At 52.8% G+C, this 24583-nt stretch overlaps 2 protein-coding genes and 1 long non-coding RNA gene across 21 annotated transcripts in view; 2 read left to right on the top strand and 1 right to left on the bottom strand.

Annotated features, from left to right (window-relative positions):
* Window positions 1-1915, top strand: part of CACNA1G (calcium voltage-gated channel subunit alpha1 G) — a 61975-nt gene extending 60060 nt beyond the window's left edge. For all 11 annotated transcript variants that reach the window (XM_069543105.1, XM_069543112.1, XM_069543107.1 and 8 more), the window contains one exon: window positions 850-1915. In XM_069543105.1, coding sequence (XP_069399206.1) covers window positions 850-1590 — 741 coding nt within the window. In that variant the 3' untranslated portion in view covers window positions 1591-1915. The remainder of the gene's footprint in view (window positions 1-849) is intronic.
* Window positions 1916-4119: 2204 nt separating this feature from the next.
* On the bottom strand, window positions 4120-10050 carry LOC138415049 (uncharacterized). The gene is made up of 2 exons (XR_011247060.1): window positions 9725-10050; window positions 4120-4484 (listed from the first exon to the last, which is right to left on the bottom strand). It is a non-coding gene; the product is annotated as an uncharacterized lncRNA (long non-coding RNA).
* ABCC3 (ATP binding cassette subfamily C member 3) overlaps window positions 9871-24583 on the top strand; it is a 48840-nt gene continuing 34127 nt past the window's right edge. For 8 of the 9 annotated variants that reach the window (XR_011247054.1, XR_011247055.1, XR_011247056.1 and 5 more), the window contains exons 1-4: window positions 9871-10232; window positions 22827-23003; window positions 23362-23487; window positions 23689-23826. Coding sequence is in view for 3 of the 9 variants with exons in the window: in XM_069543095.1 (XP_069399196.1) it covers window positions 10188-10232; window positions 22827-23003; window positions 23362-23487; window positions 23689-23826 (486 nt within the window). In the remaining 6 variants the exon portion in view is untranslated. The remainder of the gene's footprint in view (window positions 10233-22826; window positions 23004-23361; window positions 23488-23688; window positions 23827-24583) is intronic. The other variant, XM_069543096.1, reaches the window with a different exon arrangement.

The raw sequence follows: 24583 nt of genomic DNA, 5'->3' as shown, positions 1-24583 counted from the left end.
AAGTCTCTGTCCTTGTAGACCTAGCTAAGGGGCACAAGGCATGTTTTGGGTGTCTCCACTTTTGGTGACCCCCAGGGCCCAGCTTCCAGATCCCACAGAACAAAGGAGCACAGAACAAAGGCTCAGGTAGCCAGGTGAGGCCTGTCTGCCCCCCCGTGACAAGGCCGCTGCTCATGCTCTGTGTCCCATGTGTGAGGATAGCTACGTGAGCATCCGCTTTAATCCGTCACCTTTGGGAGCAGGCACGGTCCTCAGCGGCTTCGCAAGTATTCACTGAGCAGCCCCCATGTCTGGGCACTGGGGACAAATGAGACAACGCCTGCCCTCTGGAGCCCATGGTACAATAGCAGAGACAAATACCCCATCAGGTCACTGCAGCAACAGGGTGCGCATGCGTGTGGTGCAGCAGAGAGCAGAAGAGGAAGGAGTCAGTTTTACTTTGGGGTAAAGATGGTCAGATATTACATCACAGGGTACTTGAGCCCATAAAGTCAAAGGATGCTTGCCGTTTGGGAACGGTATGTAAGGCCAAAGAAATAGGCTGTGCAGAGGCTAGGAGGTTTGAAGGAGACAGCTGGGGAGCAGGGCTGGCCCAGCGCTTTCTGGGATCACATGGGTTGGGAGCTGCATGGAGCAATTCCTGCAGGCCTGGGGTGGGGACACAATGGAAAACAGAGAGCAAACAGTGCATGACCCCTATCTCCCAGTAAGAGCAGACACTGAGAACCCCTGCTTAGGGTGGTCCTGCAGCTCCATGGAGGGGAAGGAGGGGTTGTCTGACCTGCCAGGTGGGACAGTTCATGGGGGAGAGGAAGCCTGCGGGCTGAGCCCTCCCCCCACCCCATACAGGCAGCAATAAGGACGGATTCGTTGGACATTCAGGGCCTGGGCAGCAGGGAAGACCTGCTGTCAGAGGTGAGTGGGCCCTCCCCGCCACTGGCCCGGGCCTCCTCCTTTTGGGGCCGCTCCAGCACCCAGGCTCAGCAGCATTCCCGCAGCCAGAGCAAGATCTTGAAGCACATGCCCCCGTCAGCCCCCTGCCCAGGCCCAGAACCCCAGTGGGGCAAGGGCCCACCAGAGACCAGAAGCAGCTTAGAGCTGGACACGGAGCTGAGCTGGATTTCAGGAGACCTCCTGCCCATGGACAGTCAGGAGGAAGCCCCGTCCGCACGGGACCTGAAGAAGTGCTACAGCGTGGAGGCGCAGAGCTGCCCGCGCCGGCCGGCGTCCTGGCTGGATGAACAGAGGAGGCACTCCATCGCGGTCAGCTGCCTGGACAGTGGCTCCCAGCCCACCCTGGGCCCCGATCCCGCTAGCCTTGGAGGTCAGCCTCTAGGGGGAGCTGGGAGCCGGCCCAAGAAGAAACTCAGCCCACCCAGCATCTCCATAGACCCCCCGGAGAGCCAGAGCCAGGGCCCTCGGCCCCCACCCAGTCCTGGTGTCTGCCTCCGCCGGAGGGCTCCGTCCAGCGACTCCAAGGATCCCTTGGCCTCTGGCCCTCCCGACAGCATGGCTGCCTCACCCTCCCCAAAGAAAGACGTGCTGAGTCTCTCTGGTTTATCCTGTGACCCAGCAGACCTGGACCCCTGAGTCCTGCCCTACTCTCCCACTCACCTCTCTCCACTGGGTGCCAAATCCCAGCTCCTCCTCCTGGGCTGTATTCCTGAAAGTTTCCAAATGGACACCGAGGAGGTGCTCCTCCTTGCCTCAGCAACGCTGGGCACCGGCAAGCAGAGTTTCCAGAGTTAACAGCAGCAGCCCCGGCTCTGGACAGCCCTGGCCACCTTGGCTCCAAGTGGAGAGAGAGGCCCAGCAGAGCTGAGGTTCCCGACACCAGGAGCTGTTGGGAGAAAGCAATACGTTTGTGCAGAATCTCTATGTATATTCTATTTTATTAAATTAATTGAATCTAGTATTTGCGGGATGTACGACATTTTGTGACTGAAGAGATTCGTTCCCTTCTGCTTTTATGTGTCTCAGAATATTTTTGAGGCGAAGGCGTCTGTCTCTTGGCTATTTTAACCTAAAATAACTAGTCTAGTTATGTTCCCTCTTCTTGCAAAGCACAAGCTGGGATCGAGAGTGCACTACCGCCTTGACGGGGGCCCATCTTCAGTGGAGAGCAAGAACCATTTTGGAAACTGTAATGTAACTTATTTTTTTCCTTTAATCTTGTCATCATTTTCTGTAGGGAAAAAAAAGAAAAAATTTTACAAATGAAATGGAACCTTTTTATATATACATACATACATATCTATATCTATAATAAAGTAATTTTCCAAAATAAAAAGTTAATCACGGTCCAGAGTAAAAGCCAAAGAGACAGAGTTAGGTATTTCCAGATGGTACTGGACAAAGATTCCTGGAGATGGGGAGTGGGTGGTGGGGAGGGAAGGGGTCAGAGCTGCCTATGTGTGTGTGTGTGTGTGTGTGTGTGTGTGTGTGTGTGTGTGTGTGTGTGTGTGTCTGTGTCTGTGTGTCTGTGTCTGTGTGCGCGAGCTCACGCGTGCGCACACAGTACCCAGAGAGAGAGGATACAGCCTGGCCACCCAGGGGTGAGGGAAGAGAGAAGCCCCTGTGTTGGTGGCAGGCTGGACAAGCAGGGTATACTCCTGCTTCTATCAAAGCTTTATCGCTTCCTTTTAGCCAGGCAGCTCTGTGAATGTGAGTGATGCCAGATTAACTCTTATTTCTGCTGACAGCTACCAGCCCCACATTGAAAGCTGGAAATTGGCATAATGAAGCTGTTTTTGTTTAATGCGGCTGACTGAGGCTGGGGGAGGTGTCTCAGCTGCTGTAATGGGGATTTAAGGGGTGCTTTCGGGGAGGAGGCAAGTGCTTCTGCGTTTTCCTTCCTCAGGCTTCAGCCAGGGTGACCTGAGTGGTCTGGGCTTCAGCCTGTTGCCCTGGGGGGGTTGGGGGGTCACCAACAGGGCCCTGGCACTGCAGGCACTGCCCCATCAGGGCTGGCAATGGGATTCAGCTATATAAACAGTGAGCTACTCCCTCCTAAAATGAGGGGCCAGGGCTGGGACCGCTCAGTGGAGTTGATAGGGAGATGGCCCCCTGGGGGTGATAAATGAGCACGTCAAGGTGTTTACACTGACTGCTGCTGCCTGCCCAGTGGGAACCCCTGAGGAGGCAGGGTGGGGAGCTGGGGGGGCCGGGGGCTGAAGGCAGCCAGGCAGTCTGCGGGAAGAGGTGGGGAGGAGGAGGTGCCAGCAGCATAGCCCAGAACCTCCTTTCTGGGACTACCATAGGCAATATTCTTTTGTCTGAAACAAAATAGTGTCATCGTGCCAAGGGCACTAATCACAGGCTCACCCAGGCTGTCCCTGCCAGCCACCTCCAAACATCTGCCCCCAACCCCAATCCCTTGAATACCCCTAATCCTTTACCCCTAGCACCTTCAAACCCCAGGACTCTTGAAACCTGAAAGGCAGCTCGGGCTTGGCAGCGCTCACCCACATCCCCCATTGGAACCTGGGATCCCGGTGAGGTGGGGGAGGCTGCTGGATGGTTGGACCTGGAAGTTTTGTCCCACCCAGTATTTTCTAAGCGGGTGAAAGTTTTTCTAACTGCTCTTTTGGACAGAAATAATACCACTCCTTGACACAAACACCTGGTTTCATCCTCTTAGGGTGTGCAGTAGCATAAAACTCTTTTTCCTTTGGGCTCTGTGGATAGGGAGATGGGGGTTGCATGTAGGAACTGCCTATTTTTAGAAAAAAAAAAGAAAAAGCAAATCTACACAGAATTCCTAGAGTTTTGTCACCTAGGTCTGTAGATTAAGCTTTTATATTTTGGTAGCATTCTGTAGCTGTCTATTCCTTAATGAGGGTAGGAGATTTGGGGAGGATGTTCTGGGGTCTTTTTTTCTTCTAATGGTTATTGGAATCTGGGTCAAGGTGAAGCCAGAGAATTGGGCTGCTTCTCCCTCCCCTCAATCCCAGACTTCCCAACCATCCCCTGCCCCCAGGACCCCTCAGAGTCAGAGTGAATATTTCAGGGGAGAGAATTGTGGCCTCCCTGCCAAAAATGTAAAATCTTTATCAGTGATGAAAGCTGTTGTTTCTCATTAAAAGGGTTCTGAAGTAGAAATAATGACACGGCTGAATCTTATTAACAGTATGTTATTAACAATCTTAACAACAAGGATGCTAATCGCATGATGCTTGTCTGGATGGTTATTTGATTCTTCTCTAGGATACGTTGGGGGTGGGGAGTGGAGGAGTCTGAAGGAGGCTAGGATGAGGGGCTGGTGGAGGCAGCAGGCCTTGGACTAGGGCCTCCAGGACAGGGTTAGAATGGCCAGGAGCTTCGGGGATGTGAGGGCTTTGGGAGGTAAGACATCTACTTCTGGCACTTCTACTTCCAGCCTTCTCCTTGTGGGTTCGGAAGAAATTGTGTTAGCAGCTGCAGGCCCCCATCTCAGGCTTGGCTGCCTCTTTTTCCTCCACCTCAAGGTCCAGGGAAAGGTGTATCTAGGGGCGGGAGGACAAAGACCAGCAAGCGGAGTGAGCGCTAAAAATGAATCCGAGACTCATCTGTAGCCTCTCACCTACTTCTCACAACACCCTAGCAAGCAAAGGACCACTGCTATCGTTTTCCCATGAGGCAATGGGTTCAGAAAGGTTTCAGTGACTTGTCCAAGATCACGCAGCCAGGGGATGTCGGAGCTGAGGTCTGAATCTTGATCGGGCCAACCTCTACACCACTGACTTCACACTACCCCAGCCTCTGTCCCAGTGTGGAAGGTATGGGACATGGTGTGAGGTGTCCTAATCAAAAAATGACTTGCCAGGGAGGACTTTCCCAAAGCAGTCACGTTTGTGTTCATGCACTCCCAGTTTGGTGTCCTCACAATAAACTGTGGAAAGTTCTGAAAGAGATGGGAATACCAGACCACCTGACCTGCCTCCTGAGAAATCTGTATGCAGGTCAGGAAGCAACAGTTAGAACTGGACATGGAACAGCAGACTGGTTCCAAATAGGAAAAGGAGTACGTCAAGGCTGTATATTGTCACCCTGCTTGTTTAACTTGTATGCAGAGTACATCATGAGAAATGCTGGACTGGAAGAAACACAAGCTGGAATCAAGATTGCCAGGAGAAATATCAATAAACTCAGATATGCAGATGACACCACCCTTATGGCAGAAAGTGAAGAGGAGCTAAAAAGCCTCTTGATGAAAGTGAAAGAGGAGAGCGAAAAAGTTGGCCTAAAGCTCAACATTCAGAAAACAGATCATGGCATCCGGTCCCATCACTTCATGGGAAATAGATGGGGAAACAGTGGAAACAGTGTCAGACTTTATTTTGGGGGGCTCCAAAATCACTGCAGCCATGAAATTATTAAAAGACGCTTACTCCTTGGAAGAAAAGTTATGACCAACATAGATAGCATATTCAAAAGCACAGACATTACTTTGCCGACTAGGGTCCGTCTAGTCAAGGCTATGGTTTTTCCTGTGGTCATGTATGGATGTGAGAGTTGGACCGTGAAGAAGGCTGAGCGCCGAAGAATTGATGCTTTTGATCTGTGGTGTTGGAGAAGACTCTTGAGAGTCCCTTGGACTGCAAGGAGATCCAACCAGTCCATTCTGAAGATCAGCCCTGGGATTTCTTTGGAGGGAATGATGCTAAAGCTGAAACTCCAGTACTTTGGCCCCCTCATGAGAAGAGCTGACTCATTGGAAAAGACTCTGATGCTGGGGGGGATTGGGGGCAGGAGGAGAAGGGGACGACAGAGGATGAGATGGCTGGATGGCATCACGGACTCGATGGACGTGAGTCTGAGTGAACTCCAGGAGATGGTGATGAACAGGGAGGCTTGGCGTGCTGCGATTCATGGGATTGCAAAGAGTCAGACACGACTGAGCAACTGAACTGAGGCTTAGAGAAGCCCATAGCCCTCCACCTTGTGTGGAGAGAGGCCTGACCACAAGGGAACGTGTCCCTCAGCTCCAGGTGCCTGGCCAAGAGCTGGCCAAGGCTGGCTCTTTGATTTCGCAGTTTCCCAAGCTCCGCCTTTCCCTAGTGTGATGTTCCTCTTGAAGCTCAAGGCGCCTGCTCCCTCCTCCTCCTCCCACCCTCTCCTTTGTCTCCTCCTGCCCTTTCCCCTGCCCCACCCAGACCTCTCCCACTTTCCAAACATTGTCACCTCCACGTCACCCTTAATCCCCACCCATCAGAGCCCAGTGCCCCATGACCTCCTCTCTTCCTCTCACCTTTCCTGGGGGGGCTGGCGGAGGGGGGGAGGTGGGTGAAGGGCTGTCGACAGCAGGGCAGTGAGCACCTTCGCCTGTGGCACCTTGGTGCCCCTTCTGTAGAGGCACCTAGCCAGGAAGAGGACACCAACACTGATGGTCACCTTCTACAAACAGGGGCTGTGTACACCCACCATGGAAGCAAACAGGCTTGCAGGGCCAATGAAGGACTCATCTGTGCCTGGGGAATCACAGCCATCGGAGTGCTGAGCCCACGGTGCCCTGTGATCCCAGCCCACAGCCAGTGGACCCAGGACTAATCCAAGATAGTGGTTTCCAGGAGGGGAATTAATTCTCAAAAGCGAGTTTAGGTGTCAACGGGTGCCCTGCTCTGAGGACACAGCAAGGAAGATCAAGGAGGTGGTGGCCCCAGTGAAACCCAGGAGGGGATTCTGCTAAGAAATGTTGCAGTTCTGTGTGTCTTAGCCCTGGGCCAGGTGTGGAAGCTGCTGACTGTGGCTCACTGAGCTAATTAATTCTTCTTGCTTTGAAAACTCCTGAAGCGGGCAGAGCATCCAGGGCTCACACACCTGCCAAATCAGAGCAAAGTGCAGACTGGGAGCACGAGGCCTTGCAGACTCCACAAGTAGGGCCAATGTAGGCCCCACCAGGCTGGGGTCTGGAGGAATGAGGCCCCGCCCCCCCACACACAGGAAAAGAAAGCTGAAGTTTGAGAGTTGGAGGTTGGTTTGGGGTTTGGGGGTGCTCCAAGCCTTCAAGAAGTTATGGGGGGTAAAGAAAACAAGCAGTGAGTGGAGGGGAGAACTGGCAGCTTTCCTGCTCTAATGCCTTCCCCCGTCCCATCAGTTCCTACCGACGCTCCCTGTTTGCAGGATTTCCTGTCTCTGGGTCTCCCTGACACCCACTTGCTCTGCTTTCTTCTCTCTGCTGTCACTGCTGCTCAAAGCTATACCTTGCAATTATCTTATCTTTCCATCTTTCTGCCAGGAAATTCCCGATGCTGAGTTCCCCTGGGATGCTCGCTGGCAAGGGAGACGAAGCACACTCTCTGTGCATCCTGCCTGGAGCTGCAGTCAGCTGGGGAGAGGGGATGGGGCTGGAGCCATTCAAGCTGGGGGAGGTTCAGTCCCTCTCTATGCTGCCGCTCAACCCATGGGTCTTTACTGCTCCTCTCAGGAGCCTCAAGCTGGAAACATCTTGGGTCTGAAAACTCCGAAGGAGAGCAGACAGTGCTCGCTGCTGGGACTGTACCTAATGCTACAGCGGCCTTGCTACTTATGACCTCTTCTAAGGATACAGGATAACTGTTTGGTCAGTCGACAAGTATTTCCTAAAGACCAACTTTGCCAGGCACTATCCTGGGTGCTGAGGATATAGTGATAAACGAGATTATCCTTGGGAAGCCCCTGGCAATCCAATCGTTAGGACTCCATGCTACCACTGTAGGAGGGACAGTGCTTAATCCCTGGTCAGGGAACTAAGACTGCATGCCATGTGGCCAAAAACAAATGAAAAACAAACAACATTATCTTTAAGATGTTCACAGTCTTTTAGGGGAGATAAGCAAGACAATCAGTGATAGAGTACAGGGAGGGAGGGCTGTGCAGAGAAAGGATCCCTACTCAGGACTGGGGCGGGGGAGGTTCAAGGAAGGCATGAGAGAGTAGGGCTTGAGTAAAATCTTTAGGGATGAGTAGAATTTGTCAGGTGCAGAAAGGGAAATGAGGCATAGGGAGGAGAGTACGCCAAGCAGTCTTGAGGGGGATACAACAGTGAAGGACACAGGAAATTTATCCTGCCCAGAGGATGCATGGAAATAGCCCAGCATTCAGGAGACATGGAGCTCATCTTGACTCTGCAGGACAAAAGGAGGGCCTCACTTTTCTTGCTTTGGTGAGAATGACCAGCAGCTTAATGCCTAGGAATATTGTGGCTGTTATTCACTGGTTTTTTGAAAGGAGCCACATTCCATGAGAGGCCAGGAAGGGCAAACTCCCAATGAATGCCTCACGAGAGGGGAGGAAGCAAGGATTGCTAGGTGTCCCACTATGATCTCAATCTTGGAGGCTCCCACCCAATGCCACAGGCTAGGGAAAGGCTCTCCAGTAGCAAAATGGGAAGGCTGGGGCTGGAAGGGATGGTGCTGCAGCCACAACGCTGAAGGCAGGACCCAAGCGTCCCAGTCCTAAACTAGAGGAAGGGTTGGCGGAGGATTCCCAGCTGCTCCACGTAGAAGCCTAGATCAACAGGATGGAAAGAGACTCTAGATGGCATCTTGTCCAAGTTGCCCAAGAAACTGAGTCCCAGGGATATCAAGGGGCTTGTCACACAGTATACTAAAGATTCTACCCAAGGTGCGGCAGGGGGTGGAGGTAATACCGTCAATCTCTGCCCTTGGGAACCTCTCAGACTGGCAAAGAAGACTGATTCTTCACAACTAAATATAACCCAAGACAGACTGTGACAGGAGTGTGAAAACTCTGCAGAGACCTGCCCAGAGATGGAGGGGGCTGGGAGACTGGGTGAGTGGGGGTGGGGGTGGGGGGGACAGACAAAGGGCTAAGAGGACTTGCCCAGTGGCAGGGGAGAGGTCCCAGTCTCCTGCCTGGGGAAGGGGGAGTCTTGTCCACCCTGCTCCCACCTCCACCCCTCTCATGCTGGCTCAGATCTCTGTTCTGATAGCCCATGGCTGAAAAGACTTCCTTCTGGAGACTTCCTGCCTGCCCAGAGGGATAGGAGGCGGCTGTGGCTTCTGTGCTATCTTGCTGGCACCCATCTACACCTGTTGCTGAGCAGCCAAACAAGAAAACACTTTCTTTCAACAAGTGCAGGGAAGGGATCATCCGGGCAGATCCTACAGACAGGATCAAGGTTGGGAGGCAAAAGCAGGGAAGAGGTGCTGGTGGAACGGGAGATTCTTTCTCAACCTCAAGAGGGGTGATGAACTGGCTTCCGGGGTCACATTAGGGAAGAGAGGATGACTGGGGGAGTGAAAAATTGAGGGAGGGAGGGGTCCAGCATGGCCAAGCTGTGGAAAGCAGGAGAAGGCCACTGACCCCCCAACACATAGTACAGATGGGGAATGTGGTGACTCGGTTTTAGGAGGGATGTGCTAATGTGGGGCCCTTCCTGGAGCCTCACCTGCCCATCTCCCACCCTTACCAGGCTGAAGTGGAGCCTACTTAATGTGCCAGGAGATACGCTCCATGCTTTACATACCTTTCACATTTAATCCTCACAGTAATCCTGTGACATAGGTACCTGGATTATCCTTGTTTTACAGAAGTGAAAGTGGAGGCTGAAGCAGCTGGTGGAAAATCAGGGAGGGGCAGAACCTCAGGTGGGCAACTGTTCAAGAAAATCATGGGAAGAAGCCACCATCTGGACTATCCTGGGACACCCCCACCCCCCAATTCTCTCTCCTTGGGTGTACACACACACACACACACACGTGCACACTGTGTGTTGGTCTCTGCCAGTTCCCAGGTAACTCACAAGCTCTTCCCATTTCGCAGATGAGGAGACTGACATTCAGAGATGAACGTGACAGGGGTTTATCCATGGAGAGAGTCCTGTTCAGCCCCCTTCCACGTTCCTTGGCTCCTGGGGGCCCCTCCCCCAGCAGAGTCCGGGGGCGGGTTGGGTGTGTCCCTCTTGCAAACAGACCCAGCTCCCGCCCTAGCAGCTTCATCTCTCTGGGACTTCTCAACGCGGCGCCGGGGCCACCTGAAGGAGTTGTCACTGTGTCAATGGCCTCCGCTCCTGTCCCCAAAACCTTCCTGGAGCCGCAGTTTCGGGGAGGCGCTGTCGCAATTCGAGCCAAAAGGCCCGGGGGAAGGGCTTGCGGGGGCGGGCCTGGGCGGAACGCCGGGGCGGAGGCGGCTCCAGGCGGTCGCTAGGTCTGTCTGGGGCTGGTAGGCGATAGTGCTCGCCCTCCTCGCCGCCGCGCCCGGACCTCATGGACGCTCTGTGCGGTTCCGGGGAGCTCGGCTCCAAGTTCTGGGTAAGGAGGTGTCCCCGGACTGACGGCGCGAACTGGCTAGCCCTTACACAGCCCCGGGGGAACGGTGATGTGGTGCGGGGAGGAGGCCTGGGTGGCACCGCCCAAAGCCTGGTCCTGGTGGCCTCCCTGTCCTCCCCAGCCGCATGGCAGAGTCTGGGAAAGTCAAATACCAGGCTCCTCCAGGGCTCGGTGGGTGGCATCCTGAATTCAGAAGGTGTCCCCGCTTGCCCCCTCACCCTAGTCCCTCTCTGAGGCTGACTGCAGGGGGCAGAAGAGGCATGTCCCCATCCCCAGATGCTGATAACCCTTCAGCATCTGCCCCGTGGACTAGGACTTGGATGCCACCCCCACCCCCAGACCCTGGTTGACCAGGTGCTTTGGGAGGCCGGCTTCACTGGGCTTTCCTCTCCTTCAAAATTTCCTGCTTCTTGGAAAGAGTTCCTTCTTTCCTCTGGGCAAGAGGCACCAGAGAGCAGGCGATCCTCACTGCCCCAGCCACAGGAGTGAGAGGCAGACCTCACTCTGGAGGCAGGGCCTTCCAGGTACAGCGTATCAGGCTTTCCTGGTCCACCCTCTCGTTTTACAGATAGGGAAAGGGAGGCCTAGAGACTTGCTCAAAACCAGTCGGTTAGAGCAGCATAGAGCTGGGACAGAAAAGCAGGCCTTCCGCTTCACACACCAGATCTCTTTCTGAGACATTAGGCTGCTTTTCAGGCCGCTGACTGCGGACTCCCCGCTAGCTCAGGTGCAGTCCGTGTAGACAGCCCAAGGGCTTCCTGACAGTTTTCAAAACCTGCTCCCGGCAGCTCCCTTGGTCACCATTGCTGCTCTGGGAGGCCAAGTGGTGCTGCGTCTCCGTTTGACGGATGAGCTCAGCTCGAGGTGGTTATCTGGGCCTGCCCAGCGTAGGCTGGCCTCAGATCCAGGGCCTCAGAACCCCAGTCTCTAAATCTTTCTCCCATTTTGGTGTTTGTATAGGTGTACTTGGTGTTACATGTAACTAGTGTGTGTTATCCGTGGGTGGGTGCTTGTGTGTGTGTGTGCCTGTGTGTGCATCTGTGTGTACATAAGTGTGTGTATACAGTCAGGAACCCTACCCTTGGTCTGTGTTTGGGCTGGGCTGAGGGGAGTTACATGGATTTTTTTAAATGTGGGGCATTGGAATACCTGTAAAAAACGATTTGGGAGGATCACTCTTTTTCTCTGGGTCACTAATTGGTTCATCAGAGATGGTGTGAATTCTCTGTGGCTCTCCTTGCCCAGCCCCACTGGAACCCCATCTGTCATCCAGTCTGATCTGGTCACTTGTTACCAGATTCCAGAGATTGCTCCTTTGGCTCAGGAGTAGGCTTCCTCTCACTGCCACTTAAGCCTGGCTGATGTACCCACGGCAGATTACAGTATCTGAGGTGGCCCAGCAGAGGACTTGTAAATCAAGGGGGCAGATGTGCCCAAGCCTCAAGTGCAAGGGCCCCTTGTTCCTGGGCAGACTGTTAACCCTAGGAGCTTAGGACTCTCCCAGGAACAGACTTCAAGGGACCAGGAGTTGGGGAACTCAGGACTCCTTTCCTGTTCTCAGGCCTTCCATGATGCTGTGGAATCCAAGTATCAGAGCTTGTGGGCTTGGAGCAGCTGGCTCAGCCCCTCATTACAGAGCTGGGGTAACTGAAGGAAGGGATTTTTCAAGGTCATATGACAGTCAGCTATGAATTGCTGGGCTGGAAAACAGGACCCGGAGATATGGTTCTAACTTTGCCATTGCCTGACTGTGAACCTTTGGGCTTCTGGACTCCCTGGTCCCTGAATTTCCTGTTGCTTATGAGCTATGTGCACCTCCTCTGAGAACCCCAGGGTCCATGGGAGTCAGTGCATCTATGTTAGGTCCAAGAGGTGACTCCTTTGAGGTCTCTGAGTGGATACCTCAAATGACGAGGGAACTGACCACTCCTCTTCCTGACTTCAATGTCTAAGCGCCTTCCATCTTCCATATTATCTTCTTGGCTCCTGAAAGCTGTTCCAGGCTGTACCCAGTGTGGCTGGTGACTGGAGGTGGGGTGAAGAAAAAGCAGGAAGGTTCCCAGCTCATCCTCTGAGTGTTTGCAGAGCTGAGAGAAGGGGAGCAGGGTCTGAGGCCTGGAGGCTGGAGCTACAACCTCAGCTCCAGCTCAGTTACCCACAAGACCTGGGGCTCAGGGCTCCTCACTGATGCTGTGCTAGTTTGAAGCTCATATTCATTGTGTGTCAGGTATACTTGTCCCTGAACCTTTTATCTTTGAGGCCTATGGATGACCCACTTTGTTGGAAGTTGGTTCAGGGCAGCCAGAAAATACGTGAGCCAAGGGTGTAAAGCAGGGGCAAGAGACATGGTTTAGGTCCCTCTGGGCCACTTGTTTATTCTACCCAGCCTTTTTGCTAGCTTATCCTCCCAGCCTGTTTTTCCACCCGTGAAATGGGGAAATAACCCATCTCCTAACTATTTCACAAGACATTGGAGATCAGATTAGAAACAGAATGTGAAATGATTTGAGAACTTAAAACTCTCTGTTGGTAAGATGTTCATGGGTCATGGTATCCCTGGGAAGAGGAATAAAGAGGAAAAGAGATGAGGTTAGCAGGTCTAGATTTGGGAAGACCTACAAAAAAGGGGCTGGCAAGGCCATTGGGCCAGGGGCTCCCACTGGCTGTTTCCTGGGTAATTTGTGGATAAATCCATCTGCCTTAGCCCCAGCTAAAGGTGAGAGTAGGAACCCCAAGGGGACTCCTAACCCCGCTGGACATGTGCGTGCGTGCTTTGTACTCTCACACACTGTGCACTGGATGAGTGATTCATCCTTTCTTTGACTCTCTTACCTCTACCCGCCTTGGGATGTATTACCAGCATCCTCTGATCATGCTTGGGAGTGTGTGGAAATAAACTGCAAGAGAATGAACTGTGGCCAAGTGGCCCAGGGATCATGGATCCAGAGATGCCTCTAGAACAAAGAAGGTGGAAGTGTCCGTTTGATGCACCATGTTGCCTCCTGCCTGGAGGATTAGGGGAACACCCACGTGGTGATGAGGGTGCACAGAGCAAGGGCCTCCAGCTGTTTGCCCTAAGGGGGTCTTGACATGTTTGCAGAATTAGCTTTCATCTGATGGCTCCAGGGAGTTCCTGGGAGGCTGATGCAGGCTTAGAAATCCAACGGTCCTAACCAGGAGAGCTGTTCAAAGATGGCACGGACTGCCTGAGCAATAGTGAGCTCCCCATCACTGGGGGGCTCAAGCACAGGACTAGTAACCACTTGGTGGGGGCGGTGGAAGGAGGAAGGAGACGGGGTCCTGCCCTGAAATTCTGCGACCAGCTGGGAAGAGAGAATGTGTGGTCAATAGGAAGCTCACCAGTTCCTCCTCTGAGATTTTCAGACCTCTTTCCCTGACCCTGTCCACACTCTACACATGCTACACTCTAGTAGCAGCTCTTGGCACAGTCCTGAGGGTCTCCTGCTGGTCAGGCACCATTTTTCACTTCGCTGTTCCCTTGGCTGTTTACTCACCCTAGGGAGGGGCAGGGCTCTAGTCCCTAGACACTCCCTGTGTCTCCCTCTCTGTTCCAGCTAGTGCCATTCTGTTATTCACTAGCTGTGTGACTTTAGGCAAATTGCTCACCCTCTCTGAGTTCCAGCTGGGACCTCCTTCAGGTCTAGTTGCTCCGTTCTGATTCTGAGGACCTGAGCCTCGGACTCGGGGCGGTTATGACTAGGTTTCTGTGGACTTTAGGGCTCTGGGATGTCAGGGTCTTCCCCAGCCTCCTCCTGGGTCACTGCACAGTCGGAATAGGCGGCCACCATAACATATGAGTAACAGAAAAGGCTCTGATTTCAATGTATTTTGATTCTCAAAAGATAGTAACCCCCAAAGATTTGGCAAACTAGCAGAGGCAGGGATGGCTTAGGCAGGTAGGTAGGAGGTAGACACCCCTCAGCCTACTGGACACCAAACGCCACCCCCACCAGGAACCCAGTCCTCCCTGCCAAGCTAGGGACTCTAGAATCCCTCTCTCCATCCCACCTGGGGCACCAAAATGGAGCCTCTGAACTTCTGGCTCCTGGTAGAAAGATTAGGTCCCCAGGCTGGCCTCTCCCAAGCCCTGATGTCCCGGACCTGGTCTGGAGAGCTGGAGACTTAGGGAAGGAAATGAGTCAAGGAAGTGGCACTTGGGAGGGAACTTTGCCAAGCCCGCCTGCTGGTCCTCTCACCAGGAAATGACCTTGGAGCCCGGGACCAGCCCCCAGGGAGGGAGGCCCCAGTGGGGCCTGCCAGCTGACTGGCCGAGGAGGCAGGTCAGACCACCTGGGTGGTGTCCACCCCTCCCTGGTGCGGCTGACCCAGGGGCACAGATGCAGCAGGATCCCTGTTGGGGTGGGGCGGTGAGGCTTGGATGTGTCACTGCTGCGGGCGGGGTGGGGTGGGGGGAACCTCCCCTCCCCCACCTGGAGCTGTTCCTTTTCCAGGGCTGAATCCAGGAGGTGTTCCTGGGCTGGGGTGGGTGCTCATGGGGGCTAATCCGTGGACTGGATTTCTCCTTCTAACTGGATAGTCAGGTTTCTAGTCCAGCGGCTCCCAGAATGCCAGCTAGTCTGTTACCCGGTGATGGCAGCCCCTTTCCCTCTGCCCTGTGAGAAGAACCACAGCAAGGAGGTGGTTTGAGGGCAGGCTGTACGGCTGAAAGGAGATTTTTAATGTTTCAGGTGATCTGGACACAACATGTTCTATCCCCAGGGTGGTTTGTCATGTTGGAGCCCTGACGGGGACTGAGACTCTGGAGCTGCACGGCCAGGGTTCAGGTCCATGCAAACCGGGGCTGGTCACTTTTCAGCCATGAGTCTCAGCTGTTGTGGACATTAAATAATAATCTTGGAACACAGTGGTGCTTAAGTACCTGAAGTTTTGCTGGTTGCCAAGGCCCATTCAGAAGCAGAAGGGCCAGCCAGGCTGTGAGCCACAGACTTTTGCCTCCAGACCCAGACCCTTCCAAAGGCTACAGTTAGTGCGTGTGAACAGGCCCATGCCCTTTTTCTGTACCTCCATTTCTGCTGAGATAATGAACTTGTCAGTTGATCCCTTCTCCCCACAACACAGGATTAAGGAAGTAATTACTCTTCTCTTGACAGAGGCTATCAAAAAGCCTGGGGCTCCCGGGGACTGGAAAGTCCCTAAAGGCTCTGTGGCAGAGGGCTTTTGGGTCCTTACTGCCACCTGTCCCCTGCTGGGTAGGGGTCTGTAGGGATTTCAGTCTTGGTGCCCGTGAAGGGGCTCCCCGGTATGTGGTCCACGCTGGGTGCCAGACCTTATCAGTCCCATCCAGCTGTTTAATCACATTGTTAAGGTAGCTGTTGTTGCCGTGGAAACTGTGTGGGTGGCAGTCGGGGAGGGCTGTGGTCTTGGCTCCCAGCCCAGCTGGTGTTCTTCAGAATGGGGACTGGGGGCTGGTGGTTTGAGAAGGGATCACCCACCCATCCAACCCTGTGGGGTTGCAAGGAGTCGTATGGGGTCCATGACCTCCACTAACCCTGTCCTTTACACTTAGCTTTGTTTGGGTCAGAGACCCTCTCCAGTGCCTTGGTGTCAAGGAGACAACAGTCTGAGCTCCTGGGCGTTCAGCAGCACATATGGGTTTTGGAGGGTAACTAACTTATTTGTCCATTTATTCTTTCTTTCTTTTGTTCCACAAATGCATAGGAGTGTGGTCTCTGTGCCAGGAACTCTTCTAGGCAGTGGGGCTGCCTAGCTGACCCAGCAGAACTAACAAACTGGTCCTCACGGAACACATATTCCAGTGGAAGAAGACAGAAAAATTATAAACATAACAAATAACTCAGTTATATACTACCCTAGATAGTTATGCTATCCTAGATAACTGTGAGGGCTATGGGAAAAGAGGACAGGCTACCAGGGGTGGGGATGCAGGAGCCGGGTGGGGGTTACAATTCCAGTTTTAATTAGAAAGGTCAGGGTGGACGTCCATAAGATCTGAGATCTGAGCACAAGCTTGCAGGTGATGAGGGCATGAAGCAGCACCGCTGCCTGGAGACAAGCGCAGGCCTGACGTTTGGAGACTGCACAGAGGGCGGGAGGCAGGTGAGAGAGGGGAGTGGGGAAGCTGAGGTCAGAGAGACGGGGGAGCAGATCATGTGGGTTTCAAGGGCAACCTGGGCTTTTACTCAGAGTGAAATGGGGAGCCCTTGACAAGTTTTAACCAGAGCAGCGACATGGTGCGTCACTAAGACGTCCGGCTTAGGTTTCGTGAAGACGTGCCTCTAACTGCTGTACTGAAGGAGACTCCTGGGTAAGCGGCAGGAGCAGAAGCAGGGAGACGAGAGAGGGGGTGATGCCACAAATCAAGCGAGAGAGTGGGGTGGAGAGGAGCAGTTAGATCCTGGATCTATCAGGGAGATCCAGGTGAAGATGCCTTTTTATAGATAAAAAGCATTGGATATAATCCTTTCATGTAGTTCAACCTAATAATTTGAAGGTAGAACAGACAGGATTTGCTGAAAAGTTGGGTGTGAATTGTGAGAGAAAGAGAAAGAACCAAGGATGACTCGGAGGACTCCAGCCTGAGAGAAGGAAAGCATTGCCCTGCGTCAAGGCAGGCAGTTTGGAGGAGGGACAGGCAGGAGTCCTGCTCTGGACATGCTGTATGTGCTGGGTCCTGTCACTGTCTTAGCAGGCTGCTGAGCTGCACTATGCTTAGTCGTGTCTGACTCTGCGACCCCAGGAACTGTAGCCCCTCAGGCTCCTCTGTCCATGGAATTTTCCAGGCAAGAATACGAGAGTGGGTTGCCATTTCCTCCTCCAGGGGATCTTCCTGACCCAGGGATTGAACCCAGGTCTCTTGTGTCTCCTGCATTTGCGGTGAGTTCTTTACCCCTGAGCCATCTGGGAAGTCCTCAGGTCTTAGCAGAATGTCTGAGGTAAATAGATGTCTGGGGACAGAGGCATGGTCTGGTACGCTATCTCCTGGAGAGGGCTCTGCCCAACTGAGCCCAGGCCGGATCTCCCCGTGGATCAAAACGCTCATCTGGTCCTCCTAAGATCTCTTGATTGTTGCCACAATGGAAGTTTATGAAACCACAACAAGGTCCCAGCAGCTTCTGCTCTGTCGCCTGTTTCCTCCAGTATTGCCCTATTTGAGTCAAGGCGCCTTGCTGTTCATTCTCCCCCCGAAGTGAGCTGGCTGGGATGCTATCCCGACTGCCATTACTCACGCGCACAGACAGGTTCAGAGGGATGAAGGCGCTCACCCACGATTCCACAGCTCCTCCAGTGAGGACCCACACTGGGTCCTCTACATCAGGGTCTGTTCTCATAGCCACTCCCTGCCTGCCTCAAAGAGCCTTGCCCTTGACCCATCGTAAGCGTGAGTCCTGGTTGTGCCTTTGAACTCAGGCTCCGATCCCCCCCACACACTCTCCCTCGTCAGTGAATGAGTAGACCTTGACCCCGTGCTGGGAGTTGGAAGGTGTGGGGCAGGAGAGGAGAGGAGTAACAGTAAGGCCCAGTGTCCACCCTGAAGATATATTCACAGGTGCAGGCCCAAGCAGCACGAGATGGGAGTGGCTTGGTGTTAACAAGGCCTGGGTGCTCCTCCCAGCTCCTGACTGCCAGGTGTCCTTGGACCTGTTACCAGAGCAAGTGGAACCTGTTTTTTCTTTTGCAAACCAGGCCTAATACTGTTTCTCTTCTTTTCTTTTGGAATAATGACCTCTTAAGTGCTATAATAAAATGCTGCTGAAACATAAAGGGCCTCGATCACTCAGGTAATGAGTAATTTGCCTGAGTGCCAAGACCATACAAAACAAAGCAAAGCAAAGCCCCTTGGAGGCTGGGGCACCCCAGAAATGCTTTCTGTAGAAGGTGTGGCTCGAGTTGGGCCCAGAGAGGTCAGTAGTTCCCTCCCTCCAGGCCCAAAGACCAGGTGATAGAGTTGGGGATGGCCTTGGGACAGCTGTCGGACTGGTAACGAAGGGGATGGGATTAATGGGCTTGTGAAGGGTTAAACAGGGTGTGGCTGCCACTTGAGGGTGGCATGGATCAGTACATGGTCCTTTCATACAATGGACCACGTGTAAAAATGGGAAGGAAGAATCCTCACACTCAACACCGAGGGTGAGACCCCTCAAATGCAGTGCAGAGTGAAGAAGCTAGACATGAGAGATCTAGGCTGTGTGATTTCCTTTATAGGAAGGTCCCACGTGGACAAAATCACATGTGTTTGGAACGCAGAACAGAATTCCCCCGGGATGAGGAGTGGCCAAGAGGAAGCCCAAGAGGAGCTTCCGGGCATCAGCCATGTCCTGTTTCTTGATTTGGGTTCTAGCTACACAAGCATGTTCAGTGTGTGAAAATTCACTGAGGTGTATGCTTAAGCTGTGTGTGCTTTTCTGTAAGTATATTGTACTTGGGTAAGAAATGTCTTAAAGAGGAAAGCCAGGCAGGCCGGGGTGTCTGCCTCCCCCACCTTGGAAGAGCCCGACCAGGTCTACAGTATAATCCCGCTCTGTGATCCAGCCCTCAGCCCTGGGCTGAGTGCCAGTGCTCAGCAAGAGTTGCTGGTCCTTGGCTTGCATTGCTTGAGTGACTACTGAGTACTGGGTTCTAGAATACAAGATGTATGTGGAAAGCCTCTGCTTTCCAGGGTTTGAGTGAAACGCCCCCAAAGCAGGTGTCGGTGGACTTCATGCTCCCTAGAGGCAGGAACCATTTGTCCCAAGTGTACTTCTACCCCCCACCCCACCTCCCCAACCTCCCCACCAAGCCCATAGCAGGCCTTTACCAGAGCATCATCGAGTGGAATACATATTCTAGAAGGTGGTTCTTTAGGTCTTTAAGTGCTGAGTTCAGAGCTGGAAGGATGCTCAAGCTGGGAGAGGTGGGTCCTAAGCTGGGCCCACCACCCTGCCCTGTCATCGTTGGGATTTTGACAAGTGGAAAGAGGGACCCGACTGAAAAAAGGTGTAGGAGTGCAGTTTAGAGTGAAGTGAGTTTGGCATTGGGGGAAAGGAGCAGTGGGAAGGCAGGAGGGGTGCTTGGACTTGGCTCCAGGAGCGGGTCTGGGGACATGAGGCAAGGGGCACAAAACTGCATTTCAGAAATCTTGCAACTGTAGGCAGGTGCATTAGAGGCAGAGTGCTGACCCAGATGGAATTAAAGAGTGAGGACAGGCTGAGGAAGGGGAAACAGGGTGTGCAGACCACTCCACGAACTGTTTTCTTAAGATGATAGAACTCAGGCATATGTTTAATAGTTTAGATAGCTGCTGCTGCTGCTGCTGCTGCTGCTGCTGCTGCTGCTAAGTCGCTTCAGTCATGTCCGACTCTGTGCGACCCCATAGACAGCATTGCTGCTGCTGCTGCTAAGTCGCTTCAGTCGTGTCCGACTCTGTGCAACCCTGAGATGGCCTCCCACCAGGCTCCCCTGTCCCTGGGATTCTCCAGGCAAGAACACTGGAGTGGGTTGCTATTTCCTTCTCCAATGCATGAAAGTGAAAAGTGAAAGTGAGGTCGCTCAGTCGTGTCCGACTCTTCGCAACCCCATGGACTGCAGCCCACCAGGCTCCTCCGTCCATGGGATTCTCCAGGCAAGAACACTGGAGTGGGGTGCCATATCCTTCTCCAGTTTAGATAGCTAGCTAGATAGAAAATTCAAGGCCAGCTGTGGGACTTGAATGCCATGCTTGGGCTTCGTCTTCTGGTCAGTATGAACCCACTGAAGGTTTAGAGGGAGGGTATAAGGTTATCCTTTTGTTTATTCATTTATTCAACAAATGTTTAATCTATTTAAAGCGAATTTTTGGTGCGCACTTAGTGTGTGCTGGGCATTGCTCTGGGTAGTTAGGATATATCAGTAAATGAAATAAAGATTCTTTCCTTCAAGAAACACATATGCCAGCAGGAAGAAATGAAGGAAAACATATTAAACTACTAAATTATATAGCATGTTAGAAGGTGGAAGGTACAGGGAAAAGAAAAAGCAGGGAAAGGTTAACAGAATGCCGGAGATAGGGTGCAAGTCCAGTTCAGTTCAGTTCAGTTCAATCACTCAGTCGTGTCCGACTCTCTTTGTGATCCCATGAATCGCAGCACGCCAGGCCTCCCTGTCCATCACCAACTCCTGGAGCCCACCCAAACCCATGTCCATTGAGTCGGTGATGCCATCCAACCATCTCATCCTCTGTTGTCCCCTTCTCCTGCCCTCAGCAAGAGACAATAATAAACAGAGTGGTCAAGGTAGGCCTCAAAGAGAAATAAAGACACAAGGATGTCTACGGGAGGAGTGTTCCAGACAGAGAGCAGCAAGTGCAAAGGCCTTGAGGCAGGAACATACCTGGTGTGTTTGGAAGTAGTACTGAGGCCACTGGCTGGAGTGATGGAGGGAGAAGCAGCAAGAGAGGCCACAGGTTGGCAGGAAGGTGCGCTGTGGAGGCCTTGTAGGCTCTTGTACGATGTGTAAAGTGGAGATGTCCAGTAGGCAGCTGGATATAGACTTGAGGATTTGGAGAGCGGTGGGGTAAAGTTGGGGCTAATAGTAAAGAACCTGCCTGCCAACGCAAGAGACATAAGAGATGTGGGTTCAGTCCCTGGATCAGAAAGATGCCCTGGAGGAGCGCATGGCAACCCACTCCAGTAGTCTTTCCTGGAGAATCCCATGACAGAGGAGCCTGGTGGGTTACAGTCCATAGGGTCCCAAAGAGCTGGACACGACTGAAACGACTTAGCACGCGTGCGCGCGTGGGAAGAGATAAACTTGGGAACCATTGGCATGTCGGCATGTTGATGAGACTGGATGAGATTGCCCTGGGGTTGAGTGCAGATGGAAAAGGGGATGGAGAAGAGGAAAGGACTGAGCTGAGGGGCACTCTGATGCCGAGAGAGGGAACCAACAAAGAGGATTAGAAGGAAAGAAAGACCAGGAAGGAAGGGGAAGACCAGGAGAGTGTGGGCAGGGATCTGGGCCCATAGGGCATAGGAAGGAAGAGAATCCCATGGAAACTGCTCAGGAAGAGATGAGAGCTTGGGCTAGACTGATGGCTGAGGGGCCAGGTGGGAGGGGCCCTGTGGGAGATGTTACCATCCCAGCGTTACCCTCGAAGAAACTAAGGCCCAGAGAGGTAAAGCTCAAGCATCTTGCCTAAGGTCAAACTGTTTGAAAGAAGTAGAGTCAGTAGCAATGAACTTAGCAGTGAACGATATTTACATAGTCAAAAATATGTGAACTCTGAAGTTTATTTAGCAATAGCCTGTGATGTTTCTACACTGGAAGGCTAAGGGAGTTCAAGTGGAGAGGGAGATAAAAGCCTTACCTTCCAGTGAGAAGAAAATGGCAAAAGAAAATAGCAATTACCAAATAGTGGTAGATCATGTAATAATAATGAAAGCAAATTACTTAAAAACATGAAGGTAGCTCCCAGAACAATGTTAGCATGTTTGAACATATTTACCCTAGGAAAATGGAGCTAGGGGTGGGGAGTAATGAAGCAGGGTAACATTTTCCTTTCCACAGTTAGACTTTTAAAATTATATGCGTGTTATAACTTTGAGAAAAATAAAAATGCTAATTCTTTAAACTGGCAATTAGAAGGTAGGAGGTTCTATCCTTTGGTGTTGTCTCTAGGTGGATGGGCTTATGGGTGAGGCCTGTTTTTTATTTGTTTATATTTTATGAGTTTTCTGTAAAGAATGTCTAATACTTTGCAAGAAGGGAAAAAAGGATTAGTTCGTTGGTGGCCTTGGGGGAAAACAATTTTAGTAAAATATATGTTTGAATAGTTTCCCCCATCCATTTCCAAAAAAATTCTTAGGTGCAAAGACAAAACGGAGGGTGGGGATCTTGTCTGGACTCAGTGGTTCCCAAGGACACAAGACTTTCAGTGCTAGAACCAGGACAGTCCTATGCAAAATGAGACAATGGGTCACCAGGGCTTTGTTTTACAAAGCTCTCTCCACATCACTTTGTTCCTTTGAGTTCACTCCCACTGAGGGAGGTAGGCAGAGTGGGGGATGGCCTCCCTTATTTTAACAGAGAGGCAACTAAAGCCGAAAGAGGCTCCCTATCCCTTCCCTGGGAGACTTAGAGAGGAAGTGGACTCTTCAACCATGTGCATATACTGCTTTGATAAAGTAAATTAATTTTTAAAAAAAGAGTGGAAATCTCGAATGACAGAAAGCAGATCAGTGGTTGCCCCGAGAGGGATGGGCTGCAGAGGGGCACAAAGGAACTGGGATAATGGTGGGATATTTGATATCTTTATTGTGGGTAGCAGTTTTGCAGGTGTGTACAACTGTCACTCATTGGATTGTGCACTTTAAGTGGGTGCAGTTTATTGTGCTTGAATTATACGTCAGTTAGAGAGAAAATATGAGGAAATGAGGAAACTAGCACCCTTAGCCTCCTGGGAGAGCTCACACTTGGGACAATCCCTGCTCATTTGCACGCTTAGCCTTTCAAGGTCACACACCTTCCACCCGCTAGGGGACATGGAGCAGCTCTCTGGCCCAGCCCCCTTCCTGGAGCGTGAGCCCACTGCTGCCCCTGAATTCTCCTCTCCTTTCCCAGGACTCTAACCTGTCCCTGCACACGGACAACCCGGACTTCACTCCCTGCTTCCAGAACTCCGTGCTGGCCTGGGTCCCCTGCGCCTACCTGTGGGCCGCCCTGCCCTGCTACCTGCTCTACCTGCGGCGCCACCATGAAGGCTATATCGTCCTCTCTCACCTCTCCAGGCTCAAGACGGTCAGAGGCTCGGGGCTATCCTGTGGGTGGGACTGGAACGTGAATGAGTCCCTTCTCCCACCCTCAGTGACTGGACTGGGTTCCCCAGCCTCACCCGCCCTGTGCTCAGGGCCTGCCAGCTGGGTCTACAGCCCAAAGAGATAATCTCTGGGGAAGTTCAGTCAAGGTCTCCAACAATGCTCTCCCCACTCTGGAGAAGCTTCCAGCCAGTGCCCAGCCCGGCCCTTGAAGGCAGGCCTGGGCAGATCTATTTCAGGATCTATTTCAGGATCTATTTCAGGATCTATTTCAGGCCCCTCCCCAGGGGGGGTCTCTGATTCTTTGAGGGTGGAGGCTCCAACCTATGCCCTGTTCATAGGCCTTGGGCGTCTTGCTGTGGTGTGTCTCCTGGGCTGACCTCTTCTACTCCTTCCACGGCCTGGTCCACGGCTGGGCCCCTGCCCCCATCTTCTTTGTCACCCCCTTGGTGGTGGGGGTCACCATGGTCAGTGTGGGACCAGGGGATCTGGGTGGAGGATCTGGGTGGGTTGTGGGATGCTGATGGGGGAACCATGGGCTCTGAGGAGAAGGCTGGACACCCTGGAAGTGGGTAACCCCAGAAACACCTAGCCATGGGGCGTGGGGAGGAGTGGAGTCAAGTCCAGACGTGTGCTCTGGCCCAGCACCTGCTGCTCCCCCCATGCAGCTGCTGGCCACCCTGCTGATCCAGTATGAGCGGCTGCAGGGGGTTCGGTCCTCGGGTGTTCTCATCATCTTCTGGTTCCTGTGTGTGGTCTGTGGCATCATCCCCTTCCGCTCCAAGATCCTTTCAGCTTTGACACAGGTAAGGGCAAAAAAGAAACCCGCCAGGTCCCACTGCTGTCTAGGGATTGGCCCCAGAGCTCAAGGCATGGTTGGCTCCCAGGCTCCTCCTCTCTGCCCCTCCTCAGCTCCCAGGCCCTCCTCCGCTATTCAGTCCCTTTTGTGTCATTCCTTGCTTGTGGCATCTCTGCTGAGAAGCAGGCTGGTGAGCAGGGTGAGAGTCAGTGTACCCAGGGAAATGCAGCAAGATGCGCCTTTGTTGGCTGCTTGTGTAATGCAGCCGCTGCCGTGTAATGTGTAATGCCGTGTAATGTGTAATGCCGTGTAATGTGTAATGCCGTGTAATGCTGCCACCACCGTCCAGTGCAGTGTTTGTGCAGTGAGAACGTGTGTGCACCCATGAGCAATTTTGGCTTCCCTGGAATCCCATTACCTCGTTCGCCCCCGTTCTCGCACCTCCCGCAGTCCCTGGTCCTCCTCTTGATTTTCAGTGGCAGTGGGGGGAAGGTGATGTGGTGTAGGAGCACCAGGGATCAATCTAGTGTCTCCCTATTTCTCTATCTCAAGAGAAATCAGTCAAGTGTATTTAGAAGAGCACAGGCTGGGAACAGTCCAATTACTTTGTGATCTTGGGCAAGTTCCTGAGCCATCTGAAGCCTCATTCCTTCAATTACACAGGGGATGTAGGTGAGCAGGGCAAGTCTCCACCAAATAGCAGACCCCTATGATCTTTCCCTTCTTTCAGAGCCCTCTGGGTGGGCGACCCCCGGACCCCCAGG

Source organism: Ovis canadensis, chromosome 11, assembly GCF_042477335.2.
Source record: "Ovis canadensis isolate MfBH-ARS-UI-01 breed Bighorn chromosome 11, ARS-UI_OviCan_v2, whole genome shotgun sequence".
Lineage (NCBI taxonomy): Eukaryota > Metazoa > Chordata > Mammalia > Artiodactyla > Bovidae > Ovis > Ovis canadensis.
Note: the sequence above shows the minus strand (reverse complement) of the source record. Positions and strands in the feature narration are given on the sequence as shown.